General features: G+C 40.5%; 4 protein-coding genes across 7 annotated transcripts; 3 read left to right on the plus strand and 1 right to left on the minus strand.

The window, feature by feature from the left end:
• Nucleotides 1–433: 433 nt before the first annotated feature.
• On the plus strand, nucleotides 434–3,538 carry ppie (peptidylprolyl isomerase E (cyclophilin E)). The gene is made up of 10 exons (XM_079640318.1): nucleotides 434–561; nucleotides 962–1,060; nucleotides 1,153–1,196; nucleotides 1,635–1,661; nucleotides 1,822–1,903; nucleotides 1,987–2,090; nucleotides 2,182–2,305; nucleotides 2,508–2,693; nucleotides 2,813–2,955; nucleotides 3,335–3,538. The coding sequence occupies exons 1-10, from the start codon at nucleotides 531–533 to the stop codon at nucleotides 3,401–3,403; spliced, it is 909 nt and encodes a 302-aa protein (XP_079496444.1). The 5' UTR covers nucleotides 434–530; the 3' UTR covers nucleotides 3,404–3,538.
• A 1,007-nt stretch (nucleotides 3,539–4,545) lies between these two features.
• Nucleotides 4,546–6,799, plus strand: gjb10 (gap junction protein beta 10). Of its 2 annotated transcripts, none has more exons than XM_079641338.1 (2): nucleotides 4,546–4,793; nucleotides 5,317–6,799. In XM_079641338.1, exon 2 carries the CDS (start codon nucleotides 5,349–5,351, stop codon nucleotides 6,120–6,122), a length of 774 nt encoding a protein of 257 aa, XP_079497464.1. In that variant the 5' UTR covers nucleotides 4,546–4,793; nucleotides 5,317–5,348; the 3' UTR covers nucleotides 6,123–6,799. The 2 variants fall into 2 exon arrangements, with proteins under 2 accessions (XP_079497464.1, XP_079497463.1); XM_079641337.1 differs by having other exon boundaries at nucleotides 4,547–4,793; nucleotides 5,314–6,799.
• A 3,232-nt stretch (nucleotides 6,800–10,031) lies between these two features.
• gjb3 (gap junction protein beta 3) lies at nucleotides 10,032–13,033 on the plus strand. Its single transcript, XM_079640621.1, has 2 exons — nucleotides 10,032–10,189; nucleotides 10,854–13,033. Exon 2 carries the CDS (start codon nucleotides 10,924–10,926, stop codon nucleotides 11,785–11,787), a length of 864 nt encoding a protein of 287 aa, XP_079496747.1. The 5' UTR covers nucleotides 10,032–10,189; nucleotides 10,854–10,923; the 3' UTR covers nucleotides 11,788–13,033.
• A 388-nt stretch (nucleotides 13,034–13,421) lies between these two features.
• On the minus strand, nucleotides 13,422–16,874 carry hmgcl (3-hydroxy-3-methylglutaryl-CoA lyase). Of its 3 annotated transcripts, none has more exons than XM_079640619.1 (9): nucleotides 16,566–16,874; nucleotides 16,240–16,323; nucleotides 15,440–15,547; nucleotides 15,209–15,304; nucleotides 14,954–15,102; nucleotides 14,800–14,863; nucleotides 14,527–14,715; nucleotides 14,256–14,381; nucleotides 13,422–14,055 (listed from the first exon to the last, which is right to left on the minus strand). In XM_079640619.1, the coding sequence occupies exons 1-9, from the start codon at nucleotides 16,650–16,652 to the stop codon at nucleotides 13,954–13,956; spliced, it is 1,005 nt and encodes a 334-aa protein (XP_079496745.1). In that variant the 5' UTR covers nucleotides 16,653–16,874; the 3' UTR covers nucleotides 13,422–13,953. The 3 variants fall into 3 exon arrangements, with proteins under 3 accessions (XP_079496745.1, XP_079496744.1, XP_079496746.1); XM_079640618.1 differs by having other exon boundaries at nucleotides 16,557–16,873; XM_079640620.1 differs by having other exon boundaries at nucleotides 16,594–16,670.

Raw genomic sequence — 16,874 nt, forward strand, 5'->3', positions numbered from 1 at the left:
AACTGCTGTTTCAGGATCCTAGAATTGTGCATAGAGGCATACCGTTGTTGTAAAACACAACAGTGCATATGAATCACAATATCATTTCCTGTGCTTTTCATACTATAACAAGTGGCATGTCCCTATCTGAAACAGCTTAATCATCATAATATTATTATTCAAACATGTAACAAGGAAGAGTTTTATCTCAAATGCAAATCTTATCTCACTTATATCCAAATCAAAGCTTTTTGTCTTCCTAAATAGTAGTAGTAAAAAGTAGATGTAGAGTTTTGGAATATTTGCTGAACAAGATAGATAAAACTGGTAAAACGGATGTTCCCAATCCCAGCTATAAAAGGAGTGTGGTGATAGTCTGCAGCTGAATGTACAATTTGTAATACTGAAGCCTAGTATTAAAGTGAATATGGAGTCGTGCCCGTTTCCTCCGACAGATGGCGCCTCAGGAAACGTGGTCATTGGGAGGCGGGCTTTAGTCTCATTGAACCAATCACAATCTGCGGGGTCAAAGTTGAGGGGTAACATCCAATATGGCGGCTAACAAACGAGTGCTGTATGTTGGTAAGTTAATGTTTTTTTTCTTAAAAATCGTTGAAACTACATAGTTTCACTACATTTAGCAAACATATTAAGGTCAATACTTTATAAATATTTGAAGTAACTAAATGAAAATATGAATATAGTGCAAGAAAACCTCCGGAAGGAAAAGGTTTAGCCGGTAAAACTTGAAAACGTCTCCTGAAAACATGGCAACTTCGCCGATTTTTAACATGAGAAAGTACTTATAGTCAACTTGTTAAAGAATTTTGAATGAATTTAGTCAAATATAAATATAAGCCTAAGCTTCAGGAAATCCTATAGACATATGTGTATTGGACGCAGCACGTTTAAACTGTCCCGTTATGCTCTTCCGCTAATATGCAATATATATACATTTCATCATTTTGCTGTGTTCTGTCAGGTGGCCTGGCAGAGGAGGTCGATGAGAAGGTGTTACATGCAGCTTTTATTCCGTTTGGAGACATTACAGACATCCAGATACCATTAGACTATGAAACAGGTAAGACTAGTAACTGCTCTGTTTCTGCAACACTTTATCACTGTGGCCAAGATAAACTGAAATAATGTGTCTGTCTAATGATCTGTTTTCAGAAAAGCACAGAGGATTTGCCTTCATTGAGTTTGAACTGGGAGAGGTATGTACTGGTACTTCTCTAAAGTACACACTGAAAGTAACAATATTCTGATATTTACATGAAAATGCCAATACATATATTAAAATAGGCTAAAATCAGTGTGTAGTTGCACTATTGAGAGAAAAGTTAAACATGGACACACCTTAACACTATCTGAGTTTAAAGAAAGGTTTGCAACACATAGTAATCTATCTGCTTGGGATTGTAATGTACTGTTATGTAGATCCTTGAAATATGTCACTGCCCCTTGTTGTTGTACAGCATATAAATATGAATGGGCTAAATGTATTATTATTATTTGCACTACTGTCTGATAAGGACATTTTGTATCTTTGCTTGACTTTTGAATTCAGTGTAAACATGGATGGTAACATATAATAAGGATTTCAATTATACATATTTCTGTGCTCATGACATATATGGCCTTTTCTTCTGTAGGATGCTGCTGCAGCTATTGATAACATGGTAAGTGCATCACTGTGTTGTGTAAGTGCATACACAATCATGTAAGTGAGAATGTTATTCTGTTCCTGAGACATAGCTGATGTGAGTTTGCCCAAAAGGTTAAAGCTTTCCGTTTTCTAGCTTTCTGTTTTAATGTTTATGTTCTTGCTCTTTCTGCAAGAATGAGTCTGAGCTTTTCGGGCGGACTATCCGAGTCAACACTGCCAAGCCCATGAGGATCAAAGAAGGATCTTCTCGACCAGGTAATTTAAAAACAGCTTATAGAGTTCTTAGGTTCAAGTATATTAAATCCTTTATTCTTAATTTAAATCTGCTTTTCTGTCAGTGTGGTCGGACGACGACTGGCTGAAGAAGTTCTCGGGGAAGACAGCAGAGGAAGCTGACGGGGAGGCAGCGGCTGGAGAGAAAACCACCACTGCAACAGAGGAGGTGAGGCTGCTTTCTCTAAAAAGGGTTGGTGGCTCCCACCCTTAACTATGTCAAGATAGTGACATCAGTATGATTTGGTTGTTTTTTGCAGGCTGAGCCCCCGGCTAAAAAGGGCAGAGTTAATCCTCAGGTCTACATGGACATCAAGATTGGAAACAAGGCAGCGGGGAGACTACGATTCCTTCTTCGGGCCGACATTGTTCCCATGACAGCAGGTGTGTGTGCTGTAGGGCTTTCAACATCATATCTTTGTCAAAAAGTTATGTTGTAGCTGTACAATGTTAAGTGTGCTTGCATAAAGAATTGATACTGAATTCTAAAGGAGTCGATCGTAAAAATAAAAAGTGTTTATCATTCCCCCCTAAATCTAAAATTGGCAAAAAGTGACCTCATCATCTTTTCTTTGATTCTCTACAGAGAATTTCCGCTGCCTGTGCACGCACGAGAAGGGCTTTGGCTTTAAGGGCAGCTGCTTTCATCGCGTCATCCCTCAGTTCATGTGCCAGGGAGGAGACTTCACAAACCACAACGGCACCGGGGGCAAGTCCATCTACGGCCGGAAGTTTGATGATGAGAACTTTGTCCTCAAGCACACAGCGCCAGGTGAGGAGTTTTGTGTGGGGTTCGTGGGTGTTTGTGTCGGAGGTCTGAGTGTGAATCAGCATCATGCTTTACAGATTCTGTGGATAACTGTTCACAATCTTGTTTTTTTGTGTTCACAGGCCAGCTCTCCATGGCCAACTCTGGAGCAAACACTAACGGCTCCCAGTTCTTCATCACGACTGACAAAACAGACTGGCTGGACGGCAAACATGTGGTGTTTGGAGATATGGTGGAGGGCATGGATGTGCTCCGTGCAATGGAGGTGAGGGATAAAGGGTTGACTCAGACTGCATTATTATTATTATTATTATCATTATTATTATTAAATACAACTGAAGGTCAATGCAGTGATCATAATGAGCTACACAATACAACAACATAGCCCTCTGGTTTAAATGCTCTCAATTTAAACACAATTTATTTCAAAACAATGTCCATCACCATTTGATTCTCACTTTTGCTACCTGTGAATACACTTTCTGTTCATCATCTCACTTAAAAGTGTACACATTACAAAATCACTATATTGGTTTAATGTTATATTGATAATAGCAGGTTATAAAAGCTTGTAATGGTTAAAGACAATAAGGATGAATCTTTAGATGTAATTGCTTTTTTATATTTGTGTTTTCTTTTTGCAGGCTCAGGGAAATAAAGACGGCAAGCCGAAGCAGAAAGTAATCATCTCGGACTGTGGAGAATATGAGTGACCAAAACAGTGTGTGTTTGCTTGTATGTGTCTGTGGCCGCAGTGTATGTCTGACAGTGTGAGTGTGTTCATGGTATTTTGTTCTTTGAGCCCACATTGTCTGCCATGTAAATATTTCAATAAACTTCTTTTTTTTTTAATAAAGAAACCACAGCTTGATTTCTATTCCTTGGTAAAAACAGTGGAAATGGTTGGCCAATGCTCTTAGCGATGCATATCAAATCAACCGCTTCCTAAACTATTACAGTCAAGACACCAGCAAGTGTTGAACAAGTTTTGACCTTTGGTCACCTTTCACCTCAAGTTTGCATATGGTAATGTTGGTTACAGTATGTTGAAAATATTAATAAAAGCCATAGTGTATTGTGTCAAAGAATATGAAAAGTCCTAAGTCCTTATGTAATTTTCGATAATATCGATAGAATAGAATAGTTTTCCATTGATTTCAATGGATATTTTTATGTACAGTGAGTCCAAAAAACCTGAGAATGTTCATTGTATTGTATAGAAAATATCTGAAGAAAACCAAAAGTATAGTATGTTGAACATTTAATAAAAAAAGTCATATTGCGTGTCGAAAATAGTAAAAAAAAATACAAAGTCAACTAATTAGAAAATACGATTATTATGTTGAAGATTTCTGAAAAAAACAATTCAATAATAGTTTGGCATGTTGAAAAAGTGGTTGTGTGATATGTAGAACAATTTGAAAAGAACTCATAGTCAAGTCTGGTGAAAAAGTAAAGAAAATCATAGTATAGTGTAAATATGAAAAGATCATAGTATGTCGAAAAACAAGACAATTATATGAAAATACTGCAATATATCAAGATGCAATTGAATGAATGAAAGCTATTGTAACACAGATGTCAATTTTTACAATGCCTGGAATGATTATAAAACGTAAATAGTAACAGTGAGGAAGAGTATTACTTTAAAAAACATCCTTTATAGTTGAGGATAAACAGTTTATGTAAAAAAAACAGATGATGTGCATGCGCTGATATTTTATACAAATACAAAATATCTTTATTTTACATGATTTTATTGTTTGTTTTGAATTGTTTTTTCTTCATTTAATGGGTTTCATGTAAATAATGAACTTGCAGGACGCCTGATCAATCCAATCTGATCCAAACGCATGATGCCTATTTTGACATAAACGGTACATCAGACGTTACCCTATATCCATACGTAATCGTATAACAAGTTTGTTGCAGTGTGGCTGCCACACCTGAGCAGGTTGATTGGAGAGAAGAAGACATGGCAGGCAAACAACTCCACCCCCTCCACTCCCGTCTGTTGAGAAATCTCCTGAGATATTCATCCGAGAGCTTCATCCAAGCTGCTCCGCCGCTCCGACACTGAAGCGCAGCAGCAGCGGCTAAACTGTAAGTAGCCTATTCAAATCAATATGTTAAATACAGAATAGGATGATAACGCGAACATGTTTGGATTTATCCGATTGTATAGCATTTAGACGAGGATATTGTGGATACGCGCAATTGCAGACGGAATGTCCAAACTTTAAAAAGTTTACCACAGTCATTTGGAAGTGATTCAGTAATATTGGTTTGACTGTGTTTCGGCACAAAACGAGTTTAAAAAAGGTTTCTGCTTGTAGATTAAGAACACATCTTATATTATAAAGAAATGACGGACATTTGTGTTGTTCATTGTGTTGTTTTTGATCTTTTTTTTTTTTGATGATTTTTTTTATCTTTGTGCGTTAAATATATGTTAACACGGGATTATCATGATATTAACCCAGTTTCGTCCGAACTTGTTTCTTAGTTGTTTTATCCCTCTTCTATGTGTGTGTGTGACTGATTTATTTTGTCTAAGGTCGGTAGATACCTGGTTTTCTCTGTGCCTGTTCAGCTGAAAAGAGTTTCCTCTGTCTTCCATCAGCAGGAAGAGAAGACAGACTGTGAACAAACGTCGTCATGAACTGGGCATTCCTCCAGGGCCTCCTCAGTGGAGTGAACAAATACTCCACAGTCTTCGGCCGAGTGTGGCTCTCTATCGTGTTCCTATTCAGGGTCTTGGTGTTTGTGGTGGCCGCAGAGAAGGTGTGGGGTGATGAACAGAAAGACTTCAAATGCAACACGGCTCAGCCCGGGTGCCACAACGTCTGCTACGACCACTTCTTCCCCGTGTCCCACGTGCGGCTGTGGGCCCTGCAGCTCATCTTCGTCACCTGCCCCTCTCTCCTGGTGACGATGCATGTGGCCTACAGGGACGACAGGGAGCGCAAACACCGGCTCAAGTATGGCGAGAACTGCAGAACCCTCTACCTGAACACGGGCAAGAAGCGTGGAGGCCTGTGGTGGACCTACGTTCTCACTTTGGTCTTCAAAATAGGTGTGGACACCACCTTCGTCTACCTCCTCTACCACATCTACGAGGGTTACGACTTTCCCTCGCTGATCAAATGTGAACAGAAGCCCTGCCCCAACAAGGTGGACTGCTTCATCGCTCGACCCACCGAGAAACGGATCTTCACCATCTTCATGGTGGTCACCAGCCTGGCCTGCATCCTCCTCTCCATTTTTGAAATCGTCTACCTGATTGGCAAGCGATGCCGTGAATGTTGTGTATCCATTCACAACTCTCGCCACACCACGAAACGCACATTGATCGAGTCAAACGGTATAAAGATTCCTGGAAAAAGCTCCCCTGAGACGCCCGCTCCTTCGTACAGCCTTGTCACATCCTGAGATTCTGAGATTAAAGGAAAAGACTAAATGAATGCGGTGGGAAAGGAAACTAATCTCCCCCCACTCTACAGGCACTTCCTTCAAAGACTTGTCAGCAGACATTTTGTGCTCAGAGACTGAACTACGATTGACTTTGTTCTTTACTTTTTTTGTGTCCACTATCAAAGACTTTTAAACATTTGGGCCCCGAGGCATATGTGTAATTTATCTGGAATGTGCTCACTGTTGTGTTTGGGTCAGTGTATTTTTTTTTACAGATGAAGTTCAGCCTTGCAAAGAAAAATCTAGTTTGTGTGATTCAGATTTAGCCTACAGTCCAATTACATGAGTCACTCCATGGTTTTGGCGATGGTTTTACAAACACATGTGGTTTTCTGTGTAAAGTTTTCCCTCTGCTCAAAGCTCAACCCAGAACTGCTTACTCCAAGCTGTACTGTGTCTCTTTCCCCTTCACTCACATGATCCTATCTGGTTCTTTGTGAGTAACTTACATAATTTACCATTAGGTTTGACAGACTGATCTGACTTGTTTTTAAACTGCTTCCTATACAAAGGCAAACGAGTGCAATAATGTTGAAATGCAGGGTTGTACACACATATATCAGGATGTGTGGCTGCAAAGTTGTTAATAATATTGTTGTTAATAATATTTTCCAATAAAATAATTGTGATGTTTGGATGTGAGTTTTCTTTACATTTTCATGTTTTCAAAATGTCTTTATTCCTCTATATAATCAAGGAAGGCAATTTAGAGAGGTCCATATGCAGTAGTTCTATAATAGTTACACAATAAATCTTAACATATGAAATACACTGATTTAATCTAGCCACAGGACTTATCGATTCTTCACAAGTTGTGTGGTTTGACAAAGCCGTCAGACTTTCTTTCTTCTTACACTTTTTACATTTCATAAAGCCCTCCCTCCCCATTGGCAAAAAAAATTGCTCTGTTGCTAGGCGCAGCGCCCTCATTGTTTAGGTACATTGGTAAATTGGAGAAGGGCGGAGGAGGAGTCTCCCACCCCTCGGTTTGAATCACCCATTCTGACGGGTGTTGATCCACCCAGTGCAGGAATTTGTCGGTCTACACAACCTCTGACTGGATGTTTCCACTTCTGAAACTTCATGTGTGATAGAAGAGATATAGTGAGAGTAAAATACAATTTCTTACTCTCTTTTGAACCCAGTTAGATAATTTGCTCTGCTAGTGTTTTTCCCTCTGAAACTGCCTCCTCAATACCACAGAGGAGAATAAATATAGTTGGTGCTGCTCAGAGCAATAAAGAATGACATTTTAAAGAGTCAAACATTAAAGTGTCTTTGCATAAACATTCAGAAAGATAATCTGCAGACTACTGTTAACGGATTTAATGGGAAACATCTATGTATTTTACAGTAGACAGTAGTTCCGATCAACCTTTTTAACAAGAGAGGTCTGTGGATTATCATGGTTCATAGGGCAATGTTTCTTATAAACACTTTTAACACCTCTACTTTAAAAGGTCGGTAGCACAAATGTCACAAATTGATATCTAAATCTACAAGAAGAAAGTGGCAAAATAAGTTTTTATGTGGGTGATTTGAGAACTTTCTAGGGGGTCAGATATGCTACAATTAGTCTGAGTTAATCATCAATTCCATATTATCTAAACAGGATCTAAACTCTCAAGTGTTAGATCAAGTGTCACAAGGTCTGAAAATATAAGCAAACAGAATTGAAGTTCTCTTTGTCCCTTTTCTGCTTGCCCAGCCTTACTGGGTAGTTAAGTGAAACGGGCAATCCCTCCCATCAAAGGACCCTCCCAGCTATTCTCTGGTTTAATTTCCCTCCCCAAGCCTTCCCTCTGTTCTGGTAGATTTCCTTCCTTTCACAGCCACAGCAGTGAAAAGTGTTTACCCCGTGTTGTGTTGCTGTTGTCTTGTCGAGACTTGCTGCTGGCAGAGGTTGGGGTGCATTCCTCCAGGTGTGTCCTAGAAGTAGACTGCCTGGACCAGTTATTCATCTGGAGCTAAGAAGCAACTTTTCTTTAACCTCCCCCTCACCTCTAGTTCAATTGTTGTAGTCTGAACTGCTAAAAAGCTTTTACAGGATTAAATACAGATGTTGTTGGAAGCTTAACTTCACAGCTGGACTTTCCTCGAAAGCACAATCACAGTTGATGTTCGGAGAGTTTTGCCTGTTGGCTGTGAGTCTTTGAGATTAAGTGTTTGCTTTAGACAAGCCCACATTATAACATTCTTTTCATGGTGTAATCTTTCATACAATTCAGCTTTCTATATTGTAGAAATAGTTTGAACACAGACACAATATGAGAAACAAACTTGTTCTAAACATGGATACCACAAAAATGTGCACTCATAATTGAATTACTTATGGATTTTTAGACAGACAAAATTCTGTCTACATGTCAGTTTCACATCTCATTTTTTTCCAGTCATTTTAACTTTGGTGAAGGAAAAAACATAATTTAGTTAGATTATGAGGTTAGTTATGTTTGCAAACTAAGCATGTGGCATTGCAACTGCTCTTATATCTCAACCTTGTGAATTACAGTTTTTTAGCCCACTTCCTCTAATAGTTGTGAGCCATTGTCATTGCCTGAAAGAAGAAAAGCCCATTGAAACATAGCATGCAATTGAACAGAGCAATGCAAATTCAATCAATGACTTGACTTGAGACTGATGAAACATGAGCAAGTATATTATCCTTTTATATAAAGTCAACACAGGATTTAATAGCTCTGAATAGTCTGCAAGAAGTAGCATGCTCTGGCATAACTATGGCATGTTTGATTTTCCTTTACAGCTTCTGAGGACTGCAAACACTGCTAATGATGGGATGGTTTTCCTAAAGAAAAGAGAGATACAAAAGCTGTTTAGAAGGGATATCTTATCTGTTAAGTCTGAAAAAAAAAACAAGGTTTGGTCGTGAAAAGCATGCAGATGGTGAAGTGGAGACAATAGATCTGAAGATGAGCCTATAAGCATGAATTGTGACAGTGTTATCTGAGAAGAGCTCTGTCTCTACAAGAATAAAGGAAACACAACATGCTCTTTTGGCACTGTTGTTAAATTCATGGAAGCAGATGGAATAAATTAACAGAGCAGTAAATGAATGAGGAAAGAGAATGAGGAACAAGGAACAGGGACATTTAAGAATTAATAACAAATTCCCCCTGTATAATGATGATGTGTGTTTTCTGCTATGACCTCCGGCCTACCAGCAACCCCACATTCTTCAATAGCCTACTCCTACTTAAAATCCCTGTAAGAATGTTGTCTCGTCATGCTTTTAGAAGCTTGCAACAAGTCAAAGACATGCACAACAAAACAATACCAAAAAAATGCATTCACCTTAAGGTGTGTCTGTCTGCCTCTTACGCACACTTTATGTATAGTAGCTACTCAAAAACACGTTCAAACAGGGAGACGCTTCCTGGAAAAAAGGGAAGGTAAAGAACAATGGACCTACATCTGATATTTGAAATCATTTTAGTGAGCACAAAACAACCCTAAGAAGAGGATGCTTTTCCTCATGTAACGGTGTCTGGAAGGATTTGGTGGTCACTATGTTGCCAATCCTTAACGTGAACCATGTGAGCTCTAATTGGTTTTATCTGGTGCCAAATGTGTTGGTGCATGTGTCCTGAAACCCTTACGAAGTCTGAAAATGGTTTCCTTGAACTGTGATACCTGTTACGCCAAAAATATTTGATTAGCCACCTAACAGTGGGGTGTGAGACCGAGTCAAGGAGGCAGACAGAGAGAGAGAGAGAGAGAGAGAGAGAGAGAGAGAGAGAGAGAGAGAGAGAGAGAGAGAGAGAGAGGGAGGGAGAGAGAGAGAGAGGGAAGGAGGGAGGGAGGAAGAGGAACATCTGGGGTGGCTCCAGTCTCTTTTCTGTAACCACACCCACAGGCGCATTTCTCAACTCTGGGCTCCGCTACCTGTCGACTGGAAACGAATCTGTGCGTTATAGGACCAAAACGACATTACCGCGGCAAGAAACCCCGCAGAAACACATATTATCGGGTGGCTTTCAACATATAATGGACTAATACTTTTTTCGGTAAGTGGAAAACTCGCCGAAATGAACTTTTGCTGTGTTTTTAAAAAAAAGTTTAGCTCCGCGTTCCAGTCAATTGGACAGGAGTTGATTCGTTGTTTTTTATACGGCCGTTTCTGTAACGAGAGACGGCCGTATACAAAAAAACCCACACAACCTGTATTGTCCCGGGTAATTGTGTAACTCATACTATCGGAAAAGAGCTAAATCCATCACTAAAATATGTTTAAATAACGCATAGAGTCGGTGCGTAAAAGGCCGTTTTCATTCAGATGTCTTTTTTTACATGTAGACAGCAGAAGGCTAATAGCATTTACTATGTTAATTACATACGTATTTGCATTAAAGTCATGTAGTTAAGCAATTGTGTTTTGTGAATTACATGAAACTCTGGATGTGTCATCGTTGTTCCAACTTGTTTCCTTCATGAACGGATTTGGCTCGAGGCCTACCCATAAATGTGTTGTTGTCAGCTAGCTGCTGATAAATGAGGCCTTTGGGAGTTGCTTTAACTTTAATTTAGATTTATAAGATAAAGAAGAGTTTATAAAAGAACAGAATTTAAGGTTATGTATTATGCAAGGCACCTGGAGTTCACAGAGTGAAAGCAGAGTACTCAGCAGAGAATGCAAACATGTTCACCCATTCTTCATTCTGCCATGTCCAGGTTTGAAGATAAACTCCAACCAGCAACAGAGGATTTCCAGAGAAAGGGTTTTTGACTGCCAGCCGAGGACATGGACTGGAAGACCTTCCAAGCCCTCCTCAGTGGGGTGAACAAATACTCTACGGCGTTCGGGCGGGTATGGCTGTCTGTGGTGTTCGTGTTCAGGGTCATGGTGTACGTGGTGGCGGCGGAGCGAGTGTGGGGCGACGAGCAGAAGGACTTTGACTGCAACACCAAGCAGCCCGGCTGTGCCAACGTCTGCTACGACCACTTCTTCCCCATCTCCCACATCCGCCTGTGGGCCCTGCAGCTCATCTTCATCTCCTGCCCATCTTTTATGGTGGTGATGCACGTGGCGTACCGTGATGACCGTGAGCGCAAATACAAGATGAAGCACCCAGACAGCGACAAGCTGTATACCAACACGGGCAAGAAGCACGGCGGCCTGTGGTGGACCTATCTGGTCAGCCTCTTCGTCAAGACGGGCATCGAGGTTGCGTTCCTCTACATCCTCCACCACATCTACGACAGCTTCTACCTGCCGAGACTAGTTAAGTGCAGCGGGGCGCCTTGCCCTAACTTGGTGGACTGCTACATCGGCCATCCCACTGAGAAGAAGGTCTTCACCTACTTCATGGTCGGAGCTTCTGGCCTCTGCATCGTCCTGAACATCTGCGAGATCATCTATCTCATTTCCAAACGCATTGCGCGAATCGGCAACAAGTTTAAGAGGCGCCATCGCAGCACGGCCGTGCGACAAGAAGACTACAACAGCAAGGAGCCCTTTAACAACATCCGTTTGGCCGTGCCGAGTCGGGACCGGAAGGACAGGCCTCCGTCCTTTAAGAGTGCATTCAAGTCCTCACACGGGATATCCAGCCTCATAATGGAAGAGAAGATACGGGCCTCCGCTCCAAATCTGTCCTCCTCATGAGATGACAGGAGGCTGAAATTAAGAGATCAGCAGAACCCAGTGTCAAACTAAAAGACAAAGAAACTCAGAACTATGAGACAAACGTCAGTGTGTGTCTGACCCTGGAAGTCATGAGTCATCAGTGCAGGATCCATCCCTTGGACCCCTGTGTCCACATCTAAGACTCTTTTTGAGCTCATGAACTTTGGTTTCCAAGTCAACCTCCACAATGTACAAGTCAGCTCGAGCCAAATTGATTTGTTAATATGTTGGTTTTCTTCTTTTTGAACACAATACAGGTCTGTGTGCCTTTTCAACTTCACCCCCTCACCCATATTCAAACATTCCTGTGAGGTTTCTGTCTTTCATGTGATTCGAGTTTTGACGCAGGAGGGGAAGGCAAGGAAACGCTCAAACAAGGAGGCAGGACACACCTGGCAAAGGTATTCCCCCTGCCTGCCTGCCAGTGTATACAGTGGTGTGTCTTGGCACTAATTGTTAGACGCACATTTCTTGATCTCTTTTATTTATCTGAACATTAGCTTTACCTTTATCATGTGTTGTCCTGTTGACATTAAAGATGGGTAAAAAACCACATTGGGAGTGGGGATACTCCAAAGTCATAGAGTTATGGCTGAGTTTTACTTGAAGGTGTGTGAGCTGGCCAAAACAAAAATGTTTTTACTGCATTTTTGCTTCAGATAAGCAACAGTGTGCATGCAATATTAGTGTATTTCTTTATCTTAAGCCTCAGCAGACTCAGGTTTATGCTGCACGGTCATACGCTGTTCTGCCTGTTTTGATGTGCTTGTACACAAACACCCCTCATCCAAGACCACTGTTGATTTAAATAAGGCCAAAGGAATGCTGCTGTTTATCCCTGTGCTGATAGAGCTGCAGCACTGAGGAAAAGGTCGTACAAACGGACTTCTCATTGAACTATTAACGCATTTTTGCGAGTTCCTAATCGTCCCCTATGGACCTCAGCTGGACATGGATATTATGCACTTGTTAAAAATGTAATTTTTACAAAGCTAAATATATTAAATGTATTGAATGTGTGTTTTGTATTTGGTGTTTTCAATGAGGGATGCTTCTCGATACGCAGGTAATATTTATTTTTGGAACAGGTTTCTATTAACACATAGGACAAAGGACAAAGACACTTTTCCTCCCACAAACTTATAATTTAAAGAGCTGTTATTTTCCATTGTTGTTGACTCATGATTAGTGTCTTACACAATCCATTAAAAGGCATGCAATATCATTTGTCCACATGATCTAGCTGTGAGTCATCACATGTGATTTTACTGTGTCTTATACTCATGAGGCAAGTTTCTAAAGCACCATGACGAGGCCAGCTGTAAGAATCTCAGTCTGCGTGTCAGACTTGTAAGTCAGGTTTTTAACAAGGTGGAGTAAAGAAAAAAAGTTTGTTTATTCTGGATCATTTTTGCAACAAAATGCAAAATCACTATGAGTTAGGAAATATTAACATTGTGCCTAATATGGTCAGTTATGGCTCCAAAAATGTTTACAACAATTGAGCTAACTGTAAAAGGCTTAATTTACTTTTCAAGCTTCTTGAGTAACAATCTTTCTTTACAGTTACGCTATTTATATCACTTTGCTCTCCACATAAGATCAATGACACATTTCATGTATGAAATACAATTTATTTTTAAATGTACAATCTACATTTATTTACATGTTGAATTTGAAAGGAAAATAAATGCACAGCACATCAACATTTGTTCCACAAGCCAGTACAATGCCCACGTTCATTAGAACAGATTTTTCATTGACTCTATATGGAGAATTCATTTGAAGACAGACATAATGGAGTATGGTAGAAAACAAACAGTGTTTTCATCCATACCCAAGACATAATTCCACTGGTTCATTAACAGAAACAAGTGTGTGTCTACTTTGATTTGGCCGGAAAGGAATGTAAACACACTATTAAAGAAGCAGGTGATGGCATGGCTTTTATAAGATGGATTTGTGATTAGACTGACTGTACATAAGGCACTGTTCCAGCTATGCCATCATGAAGTTTAATAAGGTAATCCAAAAATAAAGTAACTGGTACTTGGCGAGGATGAATGAAACTCAGGAGAGAATAAGCAGGTCTGCACATAGAGAGGATGAAGGCTCCAGGTTTACAGTCTGTGTTTTCACTTTAGTCTACAGCTTGCAGTTGGCCTGCGCTACTTTGGAGCTGGTCTTCCTGTTGAGGGTTCGGCAGATATAAGCTCCGGCATCCATCAGCTTTGAGAGGTCCACTCCCTGAGGTGAGGACAGTAAGTCAAATGTTAAACTTGAAGTAGCCCACATCCCACAAAATATGGCTAAAACGTAAGCTACAAATTTAGCTTAATTATAATATGTGGAAAAAACGCAAAAAAAACAGCAGCTTAACAAGTTCTACTATATAGGAAATAAAAGAAAAGGGAGGTTAAAGATAAACACAAAGGAGGACTTCTCACTGTTTGAATCCCAAGTCCGTGAAGCATGTAGACTACATCTTCAGTAGCAACATTCCCAGAAGCCCCCTGGGCATAGGGACAGCCCCCCAGCCCTGCTACCGACGAGTCCACCACACTGATTCCCATCTGCAAAATAATGGTGCAATAGATTCATTAAAGACAATCTTCAGTTTATGAATTAATGTTTGCTCTTTACCTTTAATATTTATTCTAATGATAAAAAGGAAAATATATTTTCCAAAAATAGTAAGTAACCAGAGTGAGGTCTGACCTGTAAGGCTACGAGGATGTTGGCCAGGGCCTGGCCGTAGGTATCGTGGCAGTGCACTGCCAAGGCATTAACTGGCACCTCTTTGCTCACCGCCTCCAGCATTTCAATCATGCTTCCAGGAGTCCCCACTCCTATTGTGTCACCAAGAGAGATCTCATAGCAGCCCATGGAGTACAGACGCTTAGCCACCTGCGAGATAGAGTCCAAGTTAGACCTGGTTGACCTCGTAGTGTGCCAGTTTACGTCAAATAAACACGTATCAAATAAACTCACGTGTGCAACTTTTTCTGGTGCCACCTTGCCTTCATAGGGGCATCCAAGAACACATGACACATAGCTGAGGTGACAGGAAACAGAGAGGAAGGAAATGAAAACCCAATCATTCCAGTAATGTATACATGTGTTAGGAGCGAGACAGTAAACCTACCCTCTAACTGGCACTCCGGCTTCTTTCGCTGCTTTCATAATCACTTCAAAGCGCTGTAAACTCTCTTCCACTGAGCAGTTTATGTTCTTCTTACTGAAGAGCTCTGATGCAGCACCAAATATGGCTACCTCTGAAGCTCCAGCCTTCAACTGAGGTAAGTAAGAGCAAGTACAATTTTTATTGAAACATTGAGACTACAGTGTAAGATGCTGGATTTATCAGTTTAGCTATTGGGATGTGATGTGTGAAACTTACAGCAGCCTGGAAACCCTTGAGGTTGGGGGTGAGGACGGGGTAAGACACCCCCGGTTTCCTACCAATCCCCTTCATCACCTCCACCTGGTCTGCCATCTGGACAAGGGGGACAGAAACCAATTAGTCCTGGAGAACAAGCCACCACCATTCCTTCATACTGAGGTTCTGTACCGCCCTACGTTGGGTGTGTCAGCACTTTCCATATGAATGGCTGTGGGAGAACAAACTCACCTGTGGAACCCATTTTGGAGACACAAAGCTGGTGGCCTCAATGACTGGCAGCCCTGTCGCTGACAGCATGTCAATCAAATGAATTTTAGTTTCTGTTGGCACGATAGTCTGAGGGGGGAAGCAGCAGAGCAACAAAACGAGGAATATTTGTGAAAAGACTGACAAAAATGCATGCCTGGAATTATTTCACCTGTTACGCAATATTTAAACACCTGCTCTATTTCATTATACTCTCTGTTGTAAAGTTACTAAGTACATTTACTCAAGTACTTTACTTAAGTAAAAATATTGGGGTACTTTTACTTTTCAATGTTCTTGCTAGTTTGTAAATCTACCCCACTACTATTGAGAGATTAATAGTATACTTTTATATTATTATTATTAGCTACCCTGCAGTTTACCAAGTAATTTCAGTTAGCTGCCCCTTTACAAGCTTTGATAAACAAAACAAAAACAAATAGTTATAATCAAAACATATAATATATTATTTTGAAATGGACCAATCTGCCAAATGAATACTTTTGGTATACGAGTAGCTTATATTGTGATGCTAATACTGTACTAACTATATATACACACACACGTGTACCTATATTTGAGTCATATTTTGATTGCAGGACTTTGACTTGTAACAGAGTTTCTACACCCTGGTACTTCTTCTTTTACTTAAGCACAGGATGTATTCCTCCCACCTCTGACTATGCTGATGGTGACACGCATAGATATGTTAACATCTGACATGTAATAGCTTCGGTTTAATCAAATTATTCAAGTCATTAATTGTTCTTACATAACTTTACCTTTTCATTCTGAAGCCCATCTCTGGGTCCCACCTCCACTATTTTCACCTTCTCTGGAAGAGCTTGACCTGCTCTTACGCCAGCCTGCACAAACACACGCAGACACATATTTAATACAGATGTAATTTAAAGCAGTGTTAGGTAAGAAAACTTGACACACAGCTGCCTAGGTTACCAGCTATCAGTGACTGTATGTATGTTAGCTTAGCTTGACCGTGGAGGAAGCTCACAGTTCGCCGACAAGCACTACAGTCCTGACAGCCATTTAAACATGAACAATATAACCTGCTGGGAGATAAAAGCATAATAAAACGTACTGCAGTGACCTTTGCTGCTGAGCTATACGCCACATACTTCTGACCCATTGCTGAACTTAGAATTCTTCTGTTTACAAGCCTCATCACGGCCGCCATGTTGGTCGGTTAGTGCTAGATCCAAGCCCCCAGGAAGTGCGCCGGACTCTGATGAAAATATTCGTTGTGTCCAAAAGGCGGTACTACAATTTCCGTATCAGTCCGTGAAGTCACTGGGCCCAGAAATACTTTTTCCCATTCACTAACATTGGGAAAGAGACGTCTGTAAATCAGCGGATACTTTTTTTTAAACAAAATAAACTACCCAGTATGAAATATTTG

The sequence above is a fragment of the Notothenia rossii genome (assembly GCF_949606895.1).
Source record: "Notothenia rossii genome assembly, chromosome: 7".
NCBI classification, from domain to species: Eukaryota; Metazoa; Chordata; class Actinopteri; order Perciformes; family Nototheniidae; genus Notothenia; species Notothenia rossii.

Bases quoted from the DNA above. Each gene is read 5' to 3' on its own strand.
- ppie (XM_079640318.1), top strand. From the start codon at position 531: ATGGCGGCTAACAAACGAGTGCTGTATGTTG. The intron at 2,306-2,507 runs GTGTGTGTGCTG...GATTCTCTACAG, and splicing joins CATTGTTCCCATGACAGCAG to AGAATTTCCGCTGCCTGTGC. The intron at 2,694-2,812 runs GTGAGGAGTTTT...TTGTGTTCACAG, and splicing joins CCTCAAGCACACAGCGCCAG to GCCAGCTCTCCATGGCCAAC.
- gjb10 (XM_079641338.1), top strand. From the start codon at position 5,349: ATGAACTGGGCATTCCTCCAGGGCCTCCTCAGTGGAGTGAACAAATAC.
- gjb3 (XM_079640621.1), top strand. From the start codon at position 10,924: ATGGACTGGAAGACCTTCCAAGCCCTCCTCAGTGGGGTGAACAAATAC.
- hmgcl (XM_079640618.1), bottom strand. From the start codon at position 16,652: ATGGCGGCCGTGATGAGGCTTGTAAACAGAAGAATTCTAAGTTCAGCA. The intron at 15,103-15,208 runs GTAAGTTTCACA...TACTTACCTCAG, and splicing joins TCAAGGGTTTCCAGGCTGCT to TTGAAGGCTGGAGCTTCAGA. The intron at 14,716-14,799 runs GTGAGTTTATTT...TCTATCTCGCAG, and splicing joins CACCAGAAAAAGTTGCACAC to GTGGCTAAGCGTCTGTACTC.